The following is a 22,488-nucleotide window of genomic DNA, read 5'->3' as shown; positions in this document are numbered from 1 at the left end:
GCTCCCCTCCCCGTTATACTCACCTGCTTCTGGCGCGGTGCAGTCCCTGCTTCCCCGGCGCTGCAGCTTCTTCCTGTACTGAGCAGTCACCGTTACCGCTCATTACAGTAATGAATATGCGGCTCCACCCCTATGGGGAGGTGGAGCCGCATATTCATTACTGTAATGAGCGGTACCATGTGACCGTTCAGTACAGGAAGAAGCTGGGGAGCCAGGGACCGCGCCGGGAGCAGGTGAGTATAATTAGACAGCCCCCTCTCCCCCTCCCCTGCCGACCCCTGGGTATGACTCGAGTATAATCCGAGAGGGGGACTTTCAGCCCAAAAAAAGGGCTGAAAATCTCGGCTTATACTCAAGTATATACGGTAATTTTTTGATATTCAAGTTTTGTGAGAAGCACCTGTAATTCATGTTGGTCTGAGTAGCGATATCTCCAGTCCAGGTCATTACTGAAGTGGTCAGTCACATATTATTATTTTTATTTATTTTTTTTTCTTTACCCAGGGACAAGAACATGCTCGTAGATCCACTCTGCTGGACAGTGATGAGATCGTCACTTACTATTATGATGACTGCAGAACGGTATATGAAGTGTTTCAAAGAGGACTGCGAGTATCAAGTAAGTATTATAGAACGCTGTATATAAGCCCTGAAAGGGGATTGCCGTAACTTGTATCGGCCAAACCTGGTGACCGATTCACTTTAAGACTGCCAAAATTTCAAGAAGCAAATAAATAGATTTACTGTGTCATGGTAACACAAGCCCCACTTTCCAGTTGTAAAATAAAAACAAAGACACAGGAATTAATTTGGAATAAAAATTGGCCGTGGCGTTTATTTTTGAGTAACATAAATAAGAATTTAATAAATTATAACCATCAAATCTTTAGAATACTTTCCATGAACTGAATAACAATCACCATGAACCGTCCAAATCCACCCGAATCCGGGCGACTTTCCCACAAAATAAACGACACGACAAAAGGGGTTAACAAAGCAAATGGGAGGGAGGGTGGGATCTTCAAATCTTCCTGAGGTCTTTCTGATTGACCGATGGCTCCCCCAGTTAGTCAGCGGGGATTCAGTGGTCAATCAGAACAACCTCCGAAGTCCCACCCCATTGACACAGTGGACCGGAGAGGAAGGCTTTGCTCTGTAGTCCTCAGATACATATTTTCTCTAGTCACCTTCCACGACGGCATATGGAGGTTGTCTCTTTGCCCTAATGGGGAACAGGAAACACAGAGGTTAAAAGGACCTCCCACCTCCCACTTGCCAGTGTCTTTCCTGTTCCCCATGGGACAGGTAGAGGTTTCCTCATGTGCTGTAGTGGCCGGTGGCTACGGTACCTTGCAGGCGCTGCCTGTTTAGCCGGGCAGCAGATGGTCGCCTCTGGCCTCCTTCTCATGCTGCTCCCGTCGTTCCTGCTTGCAGGGCCTCGGGACCCCCGCCCGGCCTTCCCGCGCCCCCACGAGGGCAAAGCAGGCCGGGGTTCCCTAACCGGGCTCCTCCTGGAGCTGCCCGGCGTCCTCCTCCTCCATGTTGTCGGCTCGGCGTTCCGGAAGTGACGTCAGCGGCTCTCGCGCGTCACTTCCGGTTTCTTCATGCATCCAGAAGCCGGTACTTCCGGGTTTCGCCGGCCGGCGTGTCGGACCGCACAGCTCCCTCACCTGGATTCTGGAGGGGGAGGGGGATTAATCGCTGGAGCAGCTGCTTGGACGGCGTCCATAAAAGCCTGCTGAACCACCACTGAGGTAAGGCTATCTCCTTCAGTATGGAAGGTTCTTCATGCCCCGTATCTGCGGAGCCCAGCGCCACCCCTGCCTCTGTAAGTGTTCGCAGGGATGGGATCCGGGAGGAGTGTAGCAGGGGTTAGAAGTCCTCACCCCTCTCTCCCTTTATATATTTCAGGGAGAAAAACCTGCCCCTAAAGGTGCCTATAGAAAGAAGTGCCCTATCTGTTCCACTAAATGTCCTCCTAACTGGGACAAGAAACTTTGTCAGTCATGTACGGACAAGATAATAAGAGCTGAGCAGCCATCACTATTGGATGAGATTCGCTCATTAGTAAAACAGGAGGTACAATCTTCTCTGGCAGCCTTTACACCTCCACCCCCACCTCCATCTCCGCAGCCACAACCTCATTCCCCGGCTAAGAAGAGGAAAATTCAGGTTGTGGAATCCGACTCTGATTCGGACCTCTCTCATGCCTCATCTGTTGGCTGGGAGGATCCAGTATCCCCTAAAGCTGAGGTCAGGAAGTACCTTTTCTCCTCAGACTATATTGAGGATCTAGTCTCTGCTGTCCGTAATACCATGGGACTAGAAGAGGAACCTGTACCGCAGTCCATACAGGATCAGATGTTCGGTGGTCTTTCAGCGGAGAAGAGAGTGGGCTTCCCAGTTCATGCCAATATCACTAATATGATTAATCAGGAATGGGAACTACCTGAGAGGCGTCTTAGTACCCCTTCAGAAATGAAGCACAGATTTCTGCTTGAGGATGACCTTAAATTAGATATTCCCAAGGTCGATGTGCAAGTGGCTAGAGTCGCCAAGAGAACCGCACTCCCCTTTGAGGATTCTTCTCAATTGAAGGATCCCATGGATAGAAAGATCGAAAGTCTCCTCAGAAAATCATGGGAAACTTCTGCAGCTGTCCTTAAGGCTAACGTCGCCTCCACCTGTGTGGCAAGAGCCCTCTCCTGCTGGCTTGAGAAATTAGAGAATCACATATCTCAAGGTACCTCAAGAGGCGAGATATTGGATTCCCTACCCATTCTGCATAAAGCTACGGGGTATTTGGCGGACGCTTCTCTGGAGTCTGTAAGAGTCGCCGCCAGATCCCTCGTACTTTCCAACTCCGCCAGAAGAGCCCTCTGGCTTAAGCTCTGGAGTGGGGATATCACCTCTAAGTCTAAGCTCTGCACCATACCTTTCAAAGGAGACTACGTCTTTGGTCCTGCCCTAGACGATATTCTCGATAAAGCCACCGACAAAAAGAAGGCGTTCCCTGAGCAAAAACAGCCTAGGAAACGTTTTTTTCGTGGCCCACAACCTCAGCCCTCTCAAGCAAGAGGCAAAGGAAAAACCGGCAGGTGGAGCTACGCAAAGGGCAGGGGAAAGAATATCTTTGTCCCGCAACAGCAGCAGCAGCAACAATCCCAGCAGGACAAACAATGACTCCGACCCGGTGGGGGGAAGACTCTCGAAATATGTGGTTCAGTGGGAGGATATTACCAGCTCCCACTGGGTTCTCAATGTCATCAGAGACGGCCTGTTAATAGAGTTAATTTCTCCCCCACCTCAGGGTCTAAAAGTCACTTCCCTTCCATCATCAAGGGATCGCAGTCTATTGTCCTTAGGTCTCAAAGACCTTATCAGATCAAATGTAATTTCCCCAGTCCCACAATCAGAGTGGGGGAAAGGACACTACTCCCGACTCTTCCTGGTTCCCAAACCTTCAGGAGACGTCCGGATTATTATAAACTTAAAGGGTCTGAACCAGCACGTGAAATATCGCAAGTTCAAGATGGAGTCCGTAAGATCTGCGATTCCTCTGATAGAACATCACTCTTTTATGGCTACCATCGATCTCAAGGATGCGTATTTCCACATCCCTATTCACCCGAGACACAGAAAATATCTCAGGTTTGCGATACAGGGGAATCATCGGGTGGAGCACTATCAGTTTGGAGTCCTTCCCTTCGGCATTTCATCAGCACCGAGGGTGTTCTCCAAGGTGATGGCCGAAGTAGTGTCATTTATCCGAAAGCAAGGTGTCTGTATAGTGCCCTATCTGGACGATCTTCTGATAGTAGCTTCCACCGAGATAACCCTGATAGCACATGTCTCTACCACTCTAGACATTCTGAGATCTCTAGGTTGGATTCCGAACCTACAAAAATCTCATCTTCAACCTGCAAAAACCAGGAGATTTCTGGGAGTAATGCTGGACTCAGCAAAACAAATGTCCTTCCTCCCAGACGATCACAGACTTCCCCTACTAACAAAAGTCAGGAAGTTCAAAGAAACGAGATCTCCTACTCTGCGAGAGGGAATGTCGCTGTTGGGTTCCATGACAGCCTGCATACAGTCGGTGGCTTGGGCTCAAGCTCACTCAAGGACTCTACAAGCCCACATTCTTCACAATTGGGATGGTCAACCTGGCACTCTTGCCAAGAGGATCCACACTCCGGGCAGAGTGAAAGCTTCTTTAACATGGTGGATGAAGCCCAGGAACCTTCTGAAAGGGGTATGCTGGATTCAGTCTCCTCTAACCACCATCAAAACAGATGCCAGCAAGAGAGGCTGGGGAGCCATAGTGAACCATGTCCCCTATCAGGGCCAGTGGAGCCAATCGATTTCCGAGAAATCATCAAATTTCAGGGAGCTCAAGGCTGTGGAAGAGACTCTACTAGCGGCAAGTCATCAGATTTCGGGTCAACATGTACAGATATACTCGGACAACATGACCACGGTGGCCCATATCAGGCACCAGGGCAGTACAAGAACCCTCAGTCTAATAAAAATCTCCGCTCGAATCTTTTCTTGGGCCGAAAAGCACTTATTATCCCTGACGGCAATCCACCTCAAGGGAACTACAAATATTCAGGCAGACTACCTAAGCCGCCAGGAAATCCATCCTGGCGAGTGGAGCCTGGATCCTCAAATATTCAGCATGCTGGTTCACAGATGGGGTCATCCAGACGTAGACCTCTTTGCCTCTCACCAGAACGCAAAGGTCGAAACCTTTTTTTCCCTGAACCCGAGAGGCAATCCCAGGGGGTTGGATGCTTTAACCCAAGATTGGCCGTTTCATCTAGCTTATGCTTTTCCGCCAATCCCCATCCTTGCCAAGGTTCTACGGAAGATACGCCTAGAAAGGACTCCAACTATCCTGATAGCTCCATTGTGGCCCAAAAGGAGTTGGTTCAACCTAATTACCCAACTACAAGTGGATGGACCAGTAATGTTGCCGATAAAACACGATCTTCTTTCTCAGGGTCCCATTCTCCACCCAGACCCTCAGAAGTGGAGCTTGGCGGCGTGGTTGCTGAAACCCAGGTTTTAAGAGCTAAAGGACTATCAATTCCTGTCATAGCTACCCTACAAAAATCGAGAAAACCGGTGACCAACGCCATCTACAACAAGATCTGGAAAAAGTTTTCTTCATTCTGTCTGCCTAACCTTCCAGACCCCCTCAAGCCTAATATACCCGTTATATTGGACTTTTTGCAAAAAGGCTTGGAAATAGGTCTCAGGCCTAGTACCCTCAAGGTCCAGGTTTCTGCACTTAGCGCGGTCTTTGATCAAGATTTAGCGAGTCATCGCTGGATTAAAAGGTTCATGACATCGGCTACTAGAATGAATCCTAGAAAACAGGTCATAGTTCCCCCATGGGATCTCAATATAGTTCTCCAGGGTCTGACAGGCCCACCCTTTGAACCACTATCATCTTGTTCTCCACAAAACCTAGCCTATAAAGCCGTGTTCTTGGTTGCCATTACTTCAGCCAGAAGAATTGGTGAATTACAGGCCTTGTCTACACGAGAACCTTATCTCCTGGTAAGAGATGATTCAATTGTGCTTCGTCTTGATCCGTCCTTTCTTCCGAAGGTTATCTCTGACTTCCACCGTTCTCAAGAGATTTTTCTACCAACCTTTTGCCACAATCCAGCAAACTCGGAAGAAAGAAGATTCAACACCTTGGATGTTCGACGTATTCTTTTACAATACTTGGATCACACCAGTACATTCCGAATTGATCATAACTTGTTTATCCATCTCTCAGGACAAAACAAGGGGAAAAAGGTAGCCAAAAGTACCATCGCTACATGGATCAAGAAGGCTATTACGGAAGCCTATCTCGCTCAAAACAAGTTACCTCCAGTAGGTATCAAAGCCCATTCAACAAGATCCACATCGGTTTCCTGGGCAGAAAGAGCAGGCGCATCTCCGGAGCAGATTTGCAGGGCAGCAACGTGGTCTTCACTCCATACTTTCTCTAAACATTACAGACTAGATGTATTGTCCAACAAGGACTTAGCCTTCGGCCGCAAAGTACTCCAGGCCGTTGTCCCTCCCTAGTGCCAAAATTAGTTGGTATTCCTCCATATGCCGTCGTGGAAGGTGACTAGAGAAAATAGAATTATTCTTACCGTTAATTCGGTTTCTAGGAACCTTCCACGACGGCACTAATTTCCCACCCGATATATATTCCTGGATTAGTTCTGGGATTTTAAAGGTAAACCAGTGCAATGGTCTCAGTTGTAAGTCACTGGCAAGTGGGAGGTGGGAGGTCCTTTTAACCTCTGTGTTTCCTGTTCCCCATTAGGGCAAAGAGACAACCTCCATATGCCGTCGTGGAAGGTTCCTAGAAACCGAATTAACGGTAAGAATAATTCTATTTTTTTTTTTCTTTTGTAAAGTCCCTGATATCTCCTTTAAGTCCTTTGTGTCAATGTGATTATAAAGACCTGGCACTCAACTTGAATTTGAGATTTTTTATTATTCTGTAGTACGATCAAAACGTTTCGGCCTGGTATGGCCTTCGTCAGTTACGTACAGTGGAATAACTGAGAGTCCACTCAGTAGATCTGATGGTTCTATGATTTATCTGGATTATGCTTTTTAAGGCGAGCAGAAAGCACGTCTGTGTGCTGTTGTTGTGCGGGTCTTGACGCGGTGTCCACCGCTGTCAGCGTGATGCCCGAATGTACATGCATATGGTTTGGGAACCTACCTGTGCACCACTATAGCTGTGCTCACGTGTTTTGATCCACTTTTTGTGTCAATGGCGCAGTATAAAATATTCATGCTCACCACTCCATCCAATGTCAATGTGAGTGGTGGTCGCATGTGTGCAGTAGTATTACATTCGTCATTTTGGTGTGCTAAAGGGACCAAACTTGTAAGGTCCTAATGATATCGTCTGCGTTTAAGATGGCATTTGGGACATTCACTTTAAAAAAGCAACAGGCATTGGATATGTAGACATCGAGTAGCGACCGCAATAATATTGTAATAGGTTTACCGCGACAGAGGAGCCAGAAGACCGCAGTGTCTCATTTCTCCTACTCATGCACTGATTAGAAGCACTTCACCTTCATAATAAACTGTGTAGGTTTCTTTTAGCAATGCAGGGGTTAGGCTGGTTTTACACTTGCATTGCTGTGTGCTGCTAATGGCAGCCTACTTCCTCCTTTAGTGTTTCCGTGCGGTGGCTGCACACCTCAAATTGCTGCATGCGGACACATACGCATACAACGCATGTCACTGCATACCCAATGTTTAAAGAGGGGGTACGCAGGGAATTTCAGGATGCAGTAGGCGGAGCTTCACTGAGGGGGAGTACGCTGCCATCCGCAGCGCACAGCAACGCAAGTATGAAACCAGCCTTAGTCTGCTCATTTGAGAGCTCTTGGAAGCTTTCCTGCGTTCAGGGTATGTGCACATGTTGCGGATTGGCTTGCGGAATTTTCTGCACAGAATCTGCATCTCTTGGCAGATAACGCAGGCCAAAATGCTTGCGGATTTAATGCGGAATTGATGCGGATTTCTTGCTGATTGATTTGCGGATGTTCATGCCTTTTTTGATGTGCGAATTTGCCTTACTCAATGTATAGTCAATAGGTGCAGAAACGCTGCGTTTTCGCACAAAGAATTGACATGCTGCAGAAAAAAAAGCAGTGAATCCGCACGGATTTTTCCACAGCATGTGCACCGCAATTCTCAAATTCCCATGGACTATCATTGTTACTGTACTACACTGTGGATTTGATGCAATTCTGCACGTCCAAAAACGCTGCGGAAATGCATCAAAATCCACAACGTGTGCACACGGCCTCAGGCTCTCAGTTGATCACTGTCGGACACTCCCCTCTCCTGTATATCCTGGGCCCTGGGTAGCACTCATTACCAGAGAAGCTTTAGCTGCACGGTTGGAGATGGTGGTTTATGGTGGTTGTTTGAGAAGGCGTTTGGATTTATCAGAGACTGAGAGGGTTTCAGTGTTCTACTAACCTCCTTCTCCAACTTGGCTTCCCCCCCCCCCCCCCCCCATCCTCCACTCCCTGGTGTACACCTGTTTGTGAGGTATATTTATATGATTTTTTTTTTTCTTTACCCCTGTTCGTATTAACTTGTTAGTCTGGTGGCTGTATTAAGGTACACTACTACTCCCCTCCTCCCTGGGTGGGGGAGGTGTACAGATGGAGGGCCGATTCAGGAGCAAAATCAAGGCATGTGGCCCTGGTATCTTCACCATCAGAAGTAATCCAGGGAACAGGACAAGCTAGGGTGCCCCTAGGGTTAGGGACAGGGAAGGAGCCCCTGGTCCTGGGATACCCAACAACAGTTGTGACAAGCATGCATTCCCCTGCTTTGGAAGAAAGATACTATTCCAACAATCTCCTTCTGTTTTACCTAAGTAAAGGAGGTGGTGATGGAAGAACTCTCCTCTACGATTAATAACTCATGATTGCTTATACAAAACCTGGTTTTATTGTATGGAATTCAAAATGTCAGATGACCGCCTGACTTTTATGTGGGAGAACTGATCTGTTCCGTAATGGTCTCACATGGGAACACTTATTTATTTATTTATTTTTTTTCCCCTCATGTACCACTTACCCTCCACCTACTCTCTTCATACTGTTCTTTTCTGCATTTGTCGTCTTCTTTGTTTTGCTGAAGCCAATTGTAGCAATGTATTTCCATATCCTGTGGTGTGTTTTTTTTTTTTTTTTTTTTTTTTTTTTTTCAATTTTGAAGCCTCTTTGCAATATGACTTTCATTATCTTTTCTAGATAACGGACCTTGCTTGGGGCATAGGAAGCCTAATCAGCCTTATCAGTGGATATCCTATCAAGAGGTAACCATGACTGAGACAAATGGTTGTATAATACCGCTTATACACAATTCTTTTGCCAATACGCTTCAGGGAGCTGTTGGTTGAGGGCTATTCCTCTCAACTTTCTTCATGCACACTATATTTTACGGGTACACTTTGGCTAAAGAGTTAACAGAATGACAAATATAGCTCAAGTACAGTACATGCATGTGTGGCAAGACACTTTTTTGGCAAGAAGAAAAATCTTGCTAAAAATTGTGCTTAGTCTGGAGGCAGCTTCCTACACTCAACTCGAACGAATGCAGATAGTCCTTCCCCATCACTGAGAGATCTGCTCTCTTCTCCTGCCGACACTGATCAGCCAGATCGGTGCAGGGCAGGAGCAAAAGCCACCAGGACCTATACATCACAAAATTTGTACAGATGCTGCAGGTCCTGTTTTGCTGAAGGATTTTTCAGGTCATGTGATCAGTCACATGCATGAAATGAAGGCAAATATGCTAAATTTTTTTTTTCCCTTCTCCTGTAAAGGTATCTGACAAAGCAGAGTATCTGGGATCTGCCTTGCTGAACAGGGGATGTAAACCAAGTTCTGAACAGTTCATTGGCATTTTTGCACAAAACAGACCAGAGGTAAGATGTTCCCACTCTACTGATTGTTACTGAGAACCCAGCGCTGGATATTGGAATGAATAGATCTGGTTTATACTTGCATCCATCCTAATATTTATGTATAAATATGTCCCTTTATTTAAACACTGATGTATAATAAGCGATTGTTGAATACAGGGTGCAATGTGTTTCTTACCGATGTCGTAATAAAAGGTCTTACAAGTAATTTCTTGCCATTGTTGAGACTAATGTGACGACATTGTATGAACCCTCTGTTTACAGTGGATAATCGCAGAACTGTGCTGCTACACCTACTCCATGGTGGCCGTGCCGCTCTACGACACCCTCGGCGCTGAAGCCATTACCTATATTATAAACAAAGGTACTCATTTCTGGCTTGTCAGCTTTGTTACCTGTAGATCAGTAGCATTTATGAATTTTACTATTGTGACTGCTGTTCTTGTAGTTCATGTTGCTTATTTCCTTTTGATTGCATATTTGGGGAACTGCGCCATCGCTGTGGTTTTTGTAGAAATGTAAAGCCAACATTGTTGTTCTATGAGACAATGGTGAACTTGTTTTAATAGTCACCTTTTTTACTTTATTCTTTAGCGGAGATCTCTGTGGTGTTCTGCGACAACACTGAAAAAGCTAAATTACTACTGGCGAGTGTAGAAAATGGAGAAACCTCCAGCCTTCGTACAGTTGTGCTTATGGATCCCTTTGATGAGGATCTTGTGGAGAGAGGCAAGAAGTGTGGGGTTGAGATTGTTGGCCTGAGAGACATGGAGGTCAGTCATGATTAACGCTTATTTCTATTCATGGAGTTTTGCTTTTGATAATAGGCGCACGCTGATGGCGCTCTGCGATCACAATGATGGCTGCGCTTGTGACACCGCACCTGCTTTCTCGCTCATCATAAGTGGGCAACTAGTTAAAGCGGAGTGGCTCCTTAACCTGCTTATTCTGTTAATATGCCTTTTTTTTAGCCATCATTGATCCTTACTCTAAAGCACCTTAAAAACATGATGCTTTGGATCACTGGCTGCACAGAAGCTTTTAAAGCCTTAGGATGGAATGGTTTAAATGTGTTTTTCCTTCCCTATTCTACTCTCCTATTACTTAAAAGGGTTGTCCACTACTAGACTAAATGTTCAGCCCCAATGAAATAATAAAGCCTATACTCTCCTCCCATGCCTGCGCCTTTACTGCGGTGTTGGCATTCGCTCTCCCCGGGGCCGTGATGCGGTGTTGTGACTCGTGACGCCGGCGCCCAATCAGCGCTAGTCACTGTCTGCGCCTTCGGACAACCTGAACACGAAGAGGAAGCCAGGGCTGCAGCTGATCCCGGACTTCCTCTTCATGATCAGTTTGTCCGAAGGCGCAGACAGTGACTAGCGCTGATTGGGCGCCGGCGTCACGAGTCACAACACCGCATCACAGCCCCAGGGAGAGCAAGCGCTGAAACCGTGGGAATGGCGCCGACATGGGAGGAGAGTATAGGTTTGAATTTATCGGGGCCGAATGTTTAGTTTAAGAATGGGTTGTCCTAGTAGTGGACAAGCCCTTTTAAATCTTGACCTAGTTGTATGGGGATTAAGTAATTTGGATTTTTTTGTCTAGCATAGGACATTTACAGTGTTTTAATGTTCTGTAGGTTTTTCTTCCTTTTAATGTAGTGTTAATGTTTGTTTTCTTTTTTTTTTCTTTTCTCTATTCCAGGAAGAAGGAAAGAATCATCACGAGAGACCAAAGGTGAGTTGAGGTGCATTCATAGGTGTGGGATTTCAGGAGACTTATTGATTTTTTTTTTTTTTTTTGCTTGAAACTGAAAAGCTGAACAGTTTTCACACCATAAATTGGTTAGAATGTCCATCTTGATTTATTTTTTTATTTTTTTTAAGTGTTACATGGATTATTCTCATGCAAAAAAACAAACCTAGTGGAAGTTTATCATGCTACTCTTAAAATGAACAGCATGAGAAAACGTGTTAATTTCTTGTTAAATTCTACTTGTTACGTGTTCTGCCTACTTAACAGCATGGATAGAACACTCGCGAGAAGCCGGACAGGCAATAGTGGCCTTAGTTGTAGTTTAAAAACATTTATTGGGTTCCAAAGAAAATCCTGAGATATAAATTATTTTAAGAGGAATCTGTAACTTAACATCTCCTTTAATAGCCATGTTAACCTAACAACAAAATGACCCATATTCATTGGTTAAATACCACAGTCCTATTGCACCAGTGCATCTGTAGACCACAAATAGTCTTATTTAGTGCTGAGCGAATATACTCGTTGCTCTGGTTTTCCCGAGTATTTTAGTGTTCGGAGATTTAGTTTTCCTTGCCGCAGCTGCATGATTTACAGCTGATAGACAGCTTGCATACATGTGGGGATTCCCTAGCAACCCCCACATGTACTCAGGCTGGCTAGTAGCTGTAAATCAAGCAGCTGATTCAACAAAGACAAAATCTCAGAACACTAACAAATCCTCGGAGACCCCCAAGCAACGGGTATATTCGCTCATCACTAGTCTCGTTATTTCACCAGCAAAGATGGTATCTGCACATGAATGATTTGCAGCAATGACTGACCAGGGAGGTAGCGGGGTACTGTAAGGACACCGGCACTGGAGTGATAGTAATAGGTGGTGGTAACAAAATTTTTTTGTTTGGGATCTGTTATTTTTAAATGTATTTCCATACCTTTCAGCCACCAAAGCCAGAAGACCTGGCAGTAGTCTGCTTCACAAGCGGGACAACAGGTGACTATATTCATTTCAGTAGTGAAAATCCTCTAAATTTTGCTCGCTGTTAAACTATAACAAGTGTATTGTGTGGGTTTTTAGGTGAAATCTGGAGCTTTATTTAGATAAGACTTGTATTGTATAAACTGGCGAGTGGTCCTTTTACTACTGTTACCCTCTTCACATATTTAGAAACTTGATGTTCAAAAGTCTGAACATTTTATGAACATCAAGATGTTTATAAACCTAAATTCAGATCTTCAGTCCACCACAAAAGACAGTGGGCAAATGTCGTTAGGAAGAGCAGCTCCGGCATGCAAACTGCTGCTCTACTCTAACGAGTGAGAAACCGAGCAGAGCCAGGAGCTGAGGTCCTAGTGGTTAGCCGAGTGCAATATTATCTGGGATGTGTAGAATGGGGCCACGCGTTACAATGACGTGTTCAGAATAAATGTGGGGCATACTACTTGTAAGATTGTTCATTTGCTTTAAGTGACTTGTTTACAAGTCTGTATACATGTGTTTTTTTTTTTTTTTTTTAATTCTCCCAATAGGAAACCCAAAAGGTGCAATGCTTACTCACAAGAATATAGTCAGCAACAGTGCTGCCTTTCTTAAAGTCACAGAGGTAATTGTTCCGGGGCTTTTCTGTTCAGCATGTGATCTGTCAATGTATCGCCACCCAGCTTTTTACAACATTATATTTGGCATCGCCTTATATGTGTGCCTACTATTTCTTTACTAACGTGGTTTCCAATTTTGCATGCACCTGAACTGAATCTGCTATAAAGGGATATTTCCGTATAGTGCAGCCAAAGGGAATTACCACCTTCACCTTCTGATTTGGGCACAGTCGCACAGATATACTGCAGAAGCTCTTTTGGAAATTTCAGGATTGTCCTACTGAGCAGTGATGGAAATGAACAATTACCGTATTATAGTGCAGAGACTTGACCTATTAGGAAGGAATGACTGATTCTCTCTACAAGCGTATGGTTGTAGGGCTCATAATATTGACCATCAGACCTGAGTAAATATCTTAAAATCTGCTTTAAAGGGAATTTGTCAGTGGGATTAGCCTTCCTAAGCAAATGTATATGTCTGAGCTGTTCTGGTCTATTGGCCGGACACATCTCCCTGAGAATCTGCCTCCAGAGATTATTTTAAATCAGTCAGTTACCAGTGTGAGACATGTAGTGACTGACAGTCTGCTCTCCGGATCTATAGATCTCACACTGGTAAAGCCTCATTTCACTTAAAATCTCTGGAGGCAGATTCTCATGCAGACTAGTGTCCAGACCATAGATCTGAACAGCTCATTTACATAATAAAAAATAAAATAATTCAGTGGAATAAGGCTGGTTTCACATTTGCAGTTGTCCGCAGCGTTTCTGATGCATTCATCCGCATGCGTCTTGATTTCCTATCTTTAACATTGTAGATGCAGGTGCATGCGTTCGCCCGCATTTGCTTACACATGCGGATTTTCACGGTGTGCGGCTGGTGCCCCATGTTAGAACTTTTTTGGCATCAAATTTCCACCACCATATGCATGCGGACGCTTGCAGAAGGAGTGCGTCAAAACAACGCATTAGTCTATGGGAACGCATAGGAATGCAAAGACATGCATTCGCACAAGGGTCTACATACAGAAATCCCATGAGCCACGGCTTGTGTCAAGTAATTTCTCCTTGAAACATTTTTTCAGAACAAACGCACGCACATAAACGCAAATGCATGCAAATGTGTTTTATTTTTTTTAATCAGTCATGTGTAAGATGATGCGGGTAAAAAACGCAGCGTTATCATGCGTTTGCCATGTGTGCGGTTGTGTACAAAACGATAGACTCAAACACAAATGTGAACCTAGCCAAAGACCTCAGATTGCACATATCAAGGTATCATTTTATTCAGCTTTCTATGACCTGCATGCCCATATACACCATATACAGCAAGTGAAATTTGTACTGAATACTTTACCAATTTCCTCAGTATACATGTTTCTAAAGGTGCTATTGACATGAAATTCTCACCAGATGTCTATAACAACCCATCCAATCCACACAAGAAAGGCAATCAAATCATGATGTCCATAAATTACGTTATGTGTAATAATGAGAAATTACTCAGGGAAAAAGTATTGAACACTCTTGCATGACGACTTCAAGACTCCTCGTGTATGGAGAAACTAGTCTCATGCATTACAAGGTGTCACACCATTACTAGGGGTTTTTTTTTGTATTTTTTTTTTTGGGCTCATTCTTCCACTCTTCAAATCCTGACTTTTGTGGGCAGCGTCTATGAATTCTCTGAGCTTTAGTTCCTTCCTTTAAATTTTCTATTCAGGTCAGGTGATTGGCTGGCTGGGCCATTCTAGCTGTGTGTTTTTTTTTTTGTTTTTTTTTTCCCTCTGAAACCAATTGAGCGTTTCCTTGTCTGTGATCATTGTCATGCTGAAATGTCCACCCTTCTAGATGGCTGTAAATTTTTATCAAGAGTTTATCGGTACATTTGTCCATTCATCCTTCCATCAATCATATAAAGTTTGCCAGTGCCCTATGCTGAAATGTAGCCCCACACAATCATGCCCCCACCTCCAAACTTCACTGTTGGTATGGTGTTTTTGGGGTGATATGCACTGCCTCTTGGCCTCCACACAATGGTGTGTGTTATGCCATCCAAATAGTTACATTTTGGTCTCCTTTGACCAGACTATATTATTATGCCAGTATCTCATAGACTTGTCTAAATGTTGAATAAATGTTAAACTTTCATGAACATAATTTTAGTGCAGCAATGGAGTCTTGCATGGCGAGCGTGTATTACTTATTTAATTTTTTTTATTTTTTTTTTCCTTTGAAAAACTTGTACCTGCAGATTCTATCGATCTTTCTGTAGCTCTCCACAGGTGTTCTGGTCTTGGCCAGTTTATGGTGAAATGGCTTATTTATTTATTTTACTCTCTTATATAGCGCCATTAATTCCGCAGCGCTTTACAAACGTTATTGGCACTGTCCCCACTGGGGCTCACAATCTAGAATCCCTATCAGTATGTCTTTGGAATGTGGAAGGAAACCGGAGAACATGGAGGAAACCCACACAAACAAGAGGAGAACATACAAACTCCTTGCAGATGTTGTCCTTGGTGAGATTTGAATCCAGGACCCCAGCGCTGCAAGACTGCAGTGCTAACCACTGAGCCACTGTACTGCCTGGTATTCTTTCAACTTCTGGGTTATGGCCCCAACAGTTCTCACTGGAACTTTAAGTAGTTGAGAAATGCTTCTATAACCAATGCTATCAGTATAAGATTGCGGCAATATTGAGACAGCTCACTGTTCTGTTTTTTTTTGTTTTTGTTTTTTTTCTCATCATGAGATGTTTCTTGTGTGGCACCTTGGTAATAAAACTTTTACAGGCCATCTCTTGAACCATCTGATATTATTTTTCACTAAGTGTCAGGATTGCTTTCTAGTTTCTGATATCTTTAACCACCTGAGATATAAGAGAATAGCCTCCCCATACAGGTGACAATCCAGCATCTGTCGGTTGTGCACTATAGCTTACAACTTGCTGTATCAGCCATGATCAGTATTTGCACCTTCCAAATCTGTTTAACCCGTTAGATGCTGCTGTCAGTAGTGACTACATCATTATAAATGGTTAACAGTGTGAGGGCTTCCTCTTTATCCAAATTGGTGCCCTCAGATCATGATTGTGTGGTCCTGATGTTTCCCGTGTCAGTTCATGACCAAATAGCGACCTTAGAGTCTGACGGCTGTAGTAATCTGTTCAGGAGTTAGAGGCATTTAGGTGGTAAAAATACACATTTTCATTTGTCATGCCACTTTGCATTAATTCCTGTAAAGCACCTGAATGGTTAACAAACTAACTGACTGCAGTTTTCAATATGTCAGGGGTGCTGTTTTTAAAATGGTATCACGTTTGGGGTTTTTCTAATATATAGGACCCCTAAAGTCACTTCAAACATGGATAAGTCCTTAAAAAAAGAAATTGAGTAAATTTCCTTGAAAATATGAAAAATTGCTGCTACATTTTTAAACCTCCTAAAATGCTAACAAAACAAAATAACATTTTACAAATGGTGCTGATATAAAGCCGACACGTGGGAAATGTTATTTATTAATGGTTCGCTGTGGTGTGACCATCTGGGTTAAAGAGATAATCATTCAAATTTAGAAAAGTGCAAATTTTTTAACATTTTACTAAAATTTTGGATACTTTTTATAAATAAACACAAAACATATTGACCTAGATTTACCATTATCATAAAGTATAATGTGTCATGAAAAAACAGACTCAAAATCACTGGGATTTGTTGAAGCGTTGCAGAGTTATTACCACATAAAGTGACACTGGTCAGATTTCAAAAATTTGGCTCCGTCACTAAGGGGTTAAGCTGGTGTCATGATTTTCTTTTCTTTTTTTTTTTTTTTTTTCACCTCTTCGTCTGTTAAATACTTTTCCCTGTCATTTCTCATTTCCCAACTTAATTTATGGAGATCCAGGCTCTAAATTATGTGCATGTGAGGTTTTTGGGTTGTTACCAATATGTGGTGAGAATTTCATGTCCATTGCACATCTAGAAATATTTACTTGGAAAACTGACGTTTTCAATACTTTTTCTCCTGCTGTAAATGGCTTGGGGGTATTGATCTTATTGACAGATTCCCTTTTAAACAAGCATGCTTGCAACTAGGATTAAATGAATGAATACAATAATGCTGGAAACTGATGGTAACATGCAGGCTGTGAATCAGGAGGCCAATAACTCACCAGTGCCCTTTCAGATCATTTAGAAAGCTGAGGGAAATGGCAGTTATCAGCAGTATAATAGTCATCAGATTACATATTGCACCTAATAATGTTCCGAAAGGGCTTATTAATAAGCTGACTACTGTAAAACAAAATGTGTGATGGTTTATCACGAAGTGTATGAGCGCCAATAGTTTCCCGATAGACTTCTAGGAAATGTAAGTGGGTGCTGTCTGAAAGGGAATCTGTCACCCCATTTTTTGCCTATAAGCTGTGGCCATCGGGGGCTTATCTACAGCATTCTGTAATGCTGTAGATAAGCCCCCGATGTAACGTGAAGGATAAGAAAAACAAGTTATATTATACTCGCCCAGGGGCGGTCCCGGTGCAGTCCGGTCTGATGGGCGTGGCGGTTCGGGTCCGACGCCTCCCATCTTCATACGAGGACGTCCTCTTCTGGTCTTCACGCCGTGGCTCCTGTGCAGGCGTACTTTGTCTACCCTGTTAAGGGCAGAGCAAAGTACTGCAGTGCGCAGGCACCAGGCAAGGTCAAATAAACCCGGCGCCTGTGCACTGCAGTACTATGCTCTGCCCTCAACAGGGCAGACAAAGTACACTTGCACAGGAGCCGCGGCGTGAAGACCAGAAGAGGGCGTCATCCTATGAAGATGGGAGGCCCCGGACCGCCCCTTGGTGAGTATAATCTAACCTCTTTTTCTTATCTTTCAGGATACATTGGGGGCTTATCTGCAGCATTACAGAATGCTGTAGAAAAGCCCCTGATGGCGGTGGCCTTAGCTTATAGGCGAAAAATGGGGTGACAGATTCCTTTTAAATGCCTTGATTCCATTTGGTGTAAATCTCAAAACAGAAAAAAGTAGGAGCGCACTTACCCTGGGGGGGTTAACATCACTTTATTTGGACATTCTAAAAGGCCAACAGCAGGGAGGGATGAAATCAGCTACGGACAACGGCCGTTTCGTGCTCCACGGCACTTCAACGGGTCCAGACGCTGAATGGATCAAGGGAGTGTTTTATAGACCCACCTGAGTCACAAACTCCTCCCCACCAATACTCAAAACATAAACATAGTTACATTTAAAAACAACGGGTGAAATTTAAAAGCATACTCTGTGAACATAAATCAAGACAGGATTAGACATTCAAGGCCAACAATGAATATATTACAAAAAACCTGACATATCGACTTTTTCATTCAGACCAGATGGCCCTGCTGCGTCTGCGCGCAGAATCCATCTAGCCTCCCTACGTAGTAGAAGGCGGCACAAATCGCCTCCTCCCTCCGGTAGAGAGACCTGCTCCAAACCAGCGAACCTCAATACCTGGGTATTGCCCGCATGGTGAGTGCGGATATGATCTATTAATCTCGGGGCCCCCTTGCCTGTTCTAACGGAATTGAAATGCTCCCTAATGCGGACAAATAGGGGGCGGACCGTTTTGCCAATGTAAAAATTCCTGCATGGGCAAAAAAGAATGTAGACAACGTGAGTGCTCCTGCAAGGTATAAAATCTCGCACTACATGTTGTATGTGACCCACTCTAACTCTATTTCCTGTAAAATGGTACCTAGAGAAGTTGCAGCCCCCGCATTTGAAGTTTCCTTTGGGAATGCTATCTGTGAGCCAATTATTTCTATTTGTCACGAAACGGTTGCGGACTATACTGTCCCTGATGTTTCTACTACGACGACTGGCAAACAGGGGTCCCCTATCCACTATTTCTTTTAAATCATTATCTTGTCGCAAAATCTGCCAATTCTTACGGATGACTGCTCTGATGTGATTGTCAAGCGGGCCGAATTTAAAACTGAACACAAACTTTTTCTCATGTTTTTTCTGGGGGGTGGTGGAAATGTCTGTAGCAACCGCCCTGTCATAGGCAGTGCTTAAAACGGAGGGGGGATATCCCCGTTTCTTAAATCAACCAGATCCACTGACTACTGCGCAAACCCCATTGGGTCTCTGTTAATTCTTTTTACCCTAAGAAATTGACTATACGGTAGAGATCGTTTCATATATGACGGATGAGCCCTATTATAATAATGAATTGGATGCAGAAGGTTTTCGATATACTTCTGTGGAGATACCCTTCTCATTAATTTGCAATTTAACATCCAAAAAAAACAAACTGGCTCCTCCAAATTGTGACGTAAACCCCATGTTCATGGTGTTGGATGTCCCCAGGTACCTCACAAATTCTGTGACTGTATCCTGGTGCCCATCCCACACCATGAACATGTCATCGACATATCTAGCATAAAGCTTGACATGCCGAAGAAAAGGGTTATTTGAGGAATAAATGTATTCCTCCTCAAACCTGGCAAGAAAGAGGTTGGCCAGGGTACATGCGACGGGGGTACCCATCGCGGTACCCACCGTCTGCAGGTACCACTGGCCATCGAATTGGAAAGCATTATGCTTTAAGATGAAAGAGAGTCCTCACAGATGAACGCCACAGTGTCCTGTCCGGTGGGTGTATTCTCCAAAATACGTCTAATCGTGTCCACCCCCAATTTTTGTGGGATTCTTGTATACAGACTTTCGATATCAATCGAAGTCAAAGCATATGATTCGTGCCATTCAAAATCTTTTAATATTTTCAAAAAATCTCCCGTATCCTTGATGTACGAAGGAACATCTCGCAAAAGGGGACGCAGCAGCCAGTCGATATAAGAAGAGAGCGGCTCAGTCAGAGAGCCCACCCCCGACACAATGGGACGGCCAGGGGGGGCCACTACTGACTTATGCAATTTAGGTATGTGATACCAATGTGGTCGTCTCGGGAATTCTGGTAATAGCTTCTTAGCCTGTTTAGAAGAGAACACCCTTTTATCCACATAATGTCTTAATAGAGAACGCAAAAGATTCTTAAATTTTGTAGTGGGATCCCCCTTTAGTTTTAAATATGTTCTCTCATCCGACAATTGCCTTAATGCCTGGCTGCTGCGTCCCCTTTTGCGAGATGTTCCTTCCTTAATGAGGAGGGTATCTCCACAGAAGTATATCGAAAACCTTCTGCATCCAATTCATTATTACATTGTAACAGTGCTCATCCGTCATATATGAAACGATCTCTACCGTATAGTCAATTTCTTAGGGTAAAAAGAATTAACAGTGACCCAATGGGGTTTGCGCAGTAGTCAGTGGATCTGGTTGATTTAAGAAACGGGGGTATCCCCCCTCCGTTTTAAGCACTGCCTACAGACATTTCCACCACCCCCCAGAAAAAACATGAGAAAAAGTTTGTGTTCAGTTTTAAATTCGGCCCGCTTGACAATCACATCAGAGCAGTCATCCGTAAGAATTGGCAGATTTTGCGACAAGATAATGATTTAAAAGAAATAGTGGATAGGGGACCCCTGTTTGCCAGTCGTCATAGTAGAAACATCAGGGATAGTATAGTCCGCAACCGTTTCGTGACAAATAGAAATAATTGGCTCACAGATAGCATTCCCAAAGGAAACTTCAAATGTGGGGGCTGCAACTTCTGTAGGTACCATTTTACAGGAAATAGGGGGCTGCAACTTCTGTAGGTACCATTTTACAGGAAATGGAGTTAGAGTGGGTCACATACAACATGTAGTGCGAGATTTTATATCCTGCAGGACCACTCACGTTGTCCACATTCTTTTTTGCCCATGCAGGAATTTTTACATTGGCAAAACGGTCCGCCCCCTATTTGTCCGCATTAGGGAGCATTTCAATTCCGTTAGAACAGGCAAGGGGGCCCCGAGATTAATAGATCATATCCGCACTCACCATGCGGGCAATACCCAGGTATTGAGGTTCGCTGGTTTGGAGCAGGTCTCTCTACCGGAGGGAGGAGGCGATTTGTGCCGCCTTCTACTACGTAGGGAGGCTAGATGGATTCTGCGCGCAGACGCAGCAGGGCCATCTGGTCTGAATGAAAAAGTCGATATGTCGGGTTTTTTGTAATATATTCATTGTTGGCCTTGAATGTCTAATCCTGTCTTGATTTATGTTCAGAGTATGCTTTTAAATTTCACCCGTTGTTTTTAAATGTAACTATGTTTATGTTTTGAGTATTGGTGGGGAGGAGTTTGTGACTCAGGTGGGTCTATAAAACACTCCCTTGATCCATTCAGCGTCTGGACCCGTTGAAGTGCCGTGGAGCACGAAACGGCCGTTGTCCGTAGCTGATTTCATCCCTCCCTGCTGTTCGCCTTTTAGAAAGTCCAAATAAAGTGATGTTAACCCCACCAGGGTAAGTGCGCTCCTACTTTTTTCTATTTTTTCATTGGACTCTGTACGTATTTTCTGGATGCGGCACCCCTACAAATCAGGTGTGGAGGATATACACAGCCGTTGCAACCTTTAGGGTGCTGGATCGGCAGTAATTCACTGTTGGTGGGTTATACAGACAAGCAGTGCGGATGCGTGTTTCTTTATTTTTTTTGTAAATCTCAAAACACCTTCTCCTTTTTTCTGTAGATAATGTAGTGAGATGCTGCAAAACTGCTCTTTTTTTTTTTTTTCTCTATGGGAATTGTGCATGCAAATCGTTACATCCTCTTACTAACCATCTGACTTGATTACTGTACTTTAATTTGAGGGGAAAAAAAAAAATCTTTGCTGATCTCTTCCTTCTGGTGTCCAGGAGTTGGCGTTTCCTTCTACTCAGGATGTTCTAATCTCTTTCTTGCCGCTGGCGCATATGTTTGAGAGAGTTGTGGAGGTAGGCATGAGGCCTGGTATATGTTTTATATGCTCAGTACTTTTTGTCATATTTTCCAGAGCTTGCTTACACTGACCGCCAGTGATATACATGTTTCCTATTTACCTCTGGCACACATGTTTGAAAGACTGGTACAGGTAAGATCACTTGTAGTCTCTTGTGGATGTGCCCATAGACTAGACATGGGAGGTAGGTAGTAAGTAGCTTCCATTACATGTGAGTTTATGAAAGGTGCACCTATCGACCAGCTTATTTCAACACTTGTAATACAACCATTAAAGGTTGTTGTTTTTTTTTTTTATGTTTTTTTTTTTAATTTTTTTTAAGGAAGTTATAAAATGCCCAATGCCCTTTCATAAATTCTCCACTTATCCACCGTAACCTACACAGGTTGGTGACCCAAAGTATCTGTAAAGTAGGCAGCTCCATGACCCTACAAATTTGCTAACAACCTGTCTTTGATCGATATCTTGCAGTTTTCACACGAATTAGAATTTGATACTTTGACCTCAATTCATCAAGTTTTTTTTTTTTTTTGCCATAATTCCTCTGCAAAACTACGTGAAATATTGCAAAATATTTATGTAACTTATTTTGTATTTATTTTGCCCCCAAAAACTCACTACTTAATGTTTTTACTCCTGCCAACTTTAAAAAAACAAAAAGCACCATGGCAAGAAAATAACGTACGCTACAAAACTGAGGACTGAAATAGGTTTCTTGCTTCGTGCATGGCAGCTGAGACTCTTGATGAATTTGTCTACTGACTCTAGCTGTCCCT

General features: G+C 43.8%; 1 protein-coding gene across 3 annotated transcripts in view; it reads left to right on the top strand.

Annotated features, from left to right (window-relative positions):
• Nucleotides 1-22,488, top strand: part of ACSL1 (acyl-CoA synthetase long chain family member 1) — a 92,066-nt gene that overhangs the window by 46,482 nt on the left and 23,096 nt on the right. For 2 of the 3 annotated variants that reach the window (XM_077279590.1, XM_077279591.1), the window contains exons 3-11: nucleotides 505-619; nucleotides 8,811-8,875; nucleotides 9,386-9,487; nucleotides 9,749-9,848; nucleotides 10,079-10,257; nucleotides 11,189-11,221; nucleotides 12,182-12,233; nucleotides 12,770-12,843; nucleotides 21,630-21,707. In XM_077279590.1, the coding sequence (XP_077135705.1) occupies nucleotides 505-619; nucleotides 8,811-8,875; nucleotides 9,386-9,487; nucleotides 9,749-9,848; nucleotides 10,079-10,257; nucleotides 11,189-11,221; nucleotides 12,182-12,233; nucleotides 12,770-12,843; nucleotides 21,630-21,707 (798 nt within the window). Of the gene's footprint in view, nucleotides 1-504; nucleotides 620-8,810; nucleotides 8,876-9,385; nucleotides 9,488-9,748; nucleotides 9,849-10,078; nucleotides 10,258-11,188; nucleotides 11,222-12,181; nucleotides 12,234-12,769; nucleotides 12,844-21,629; nucleotides 21,708-21,766; nucleotides 21,845-22,488 lie in introns of all 3 variants that reach the window. The other variant, XM_077279589.1, reaches the window with a different exon arrangement.

This window comes from Ranitomeya variabilis, chromosome 1 (assembly GCF_051348905.1).
Source record: "Ranitomeya variabilis isolate aRanVar5 chromosome 1, aRanVar5.hap1, whole genome shotgun sequence".
Classification (NCBI taxonomy): domain Eukaryota; kingdom Metazoa; phylum Chordata; class Amphibia; order Anura; family Dendrobatidae; genus Ranitomeya; species Ranitomeya variabilis.
The sequence above is the reverse complement of the archived record's forward strand: the minus strand, read 5'-3'. Positions and strand labels throughout refer to the sequence as shown.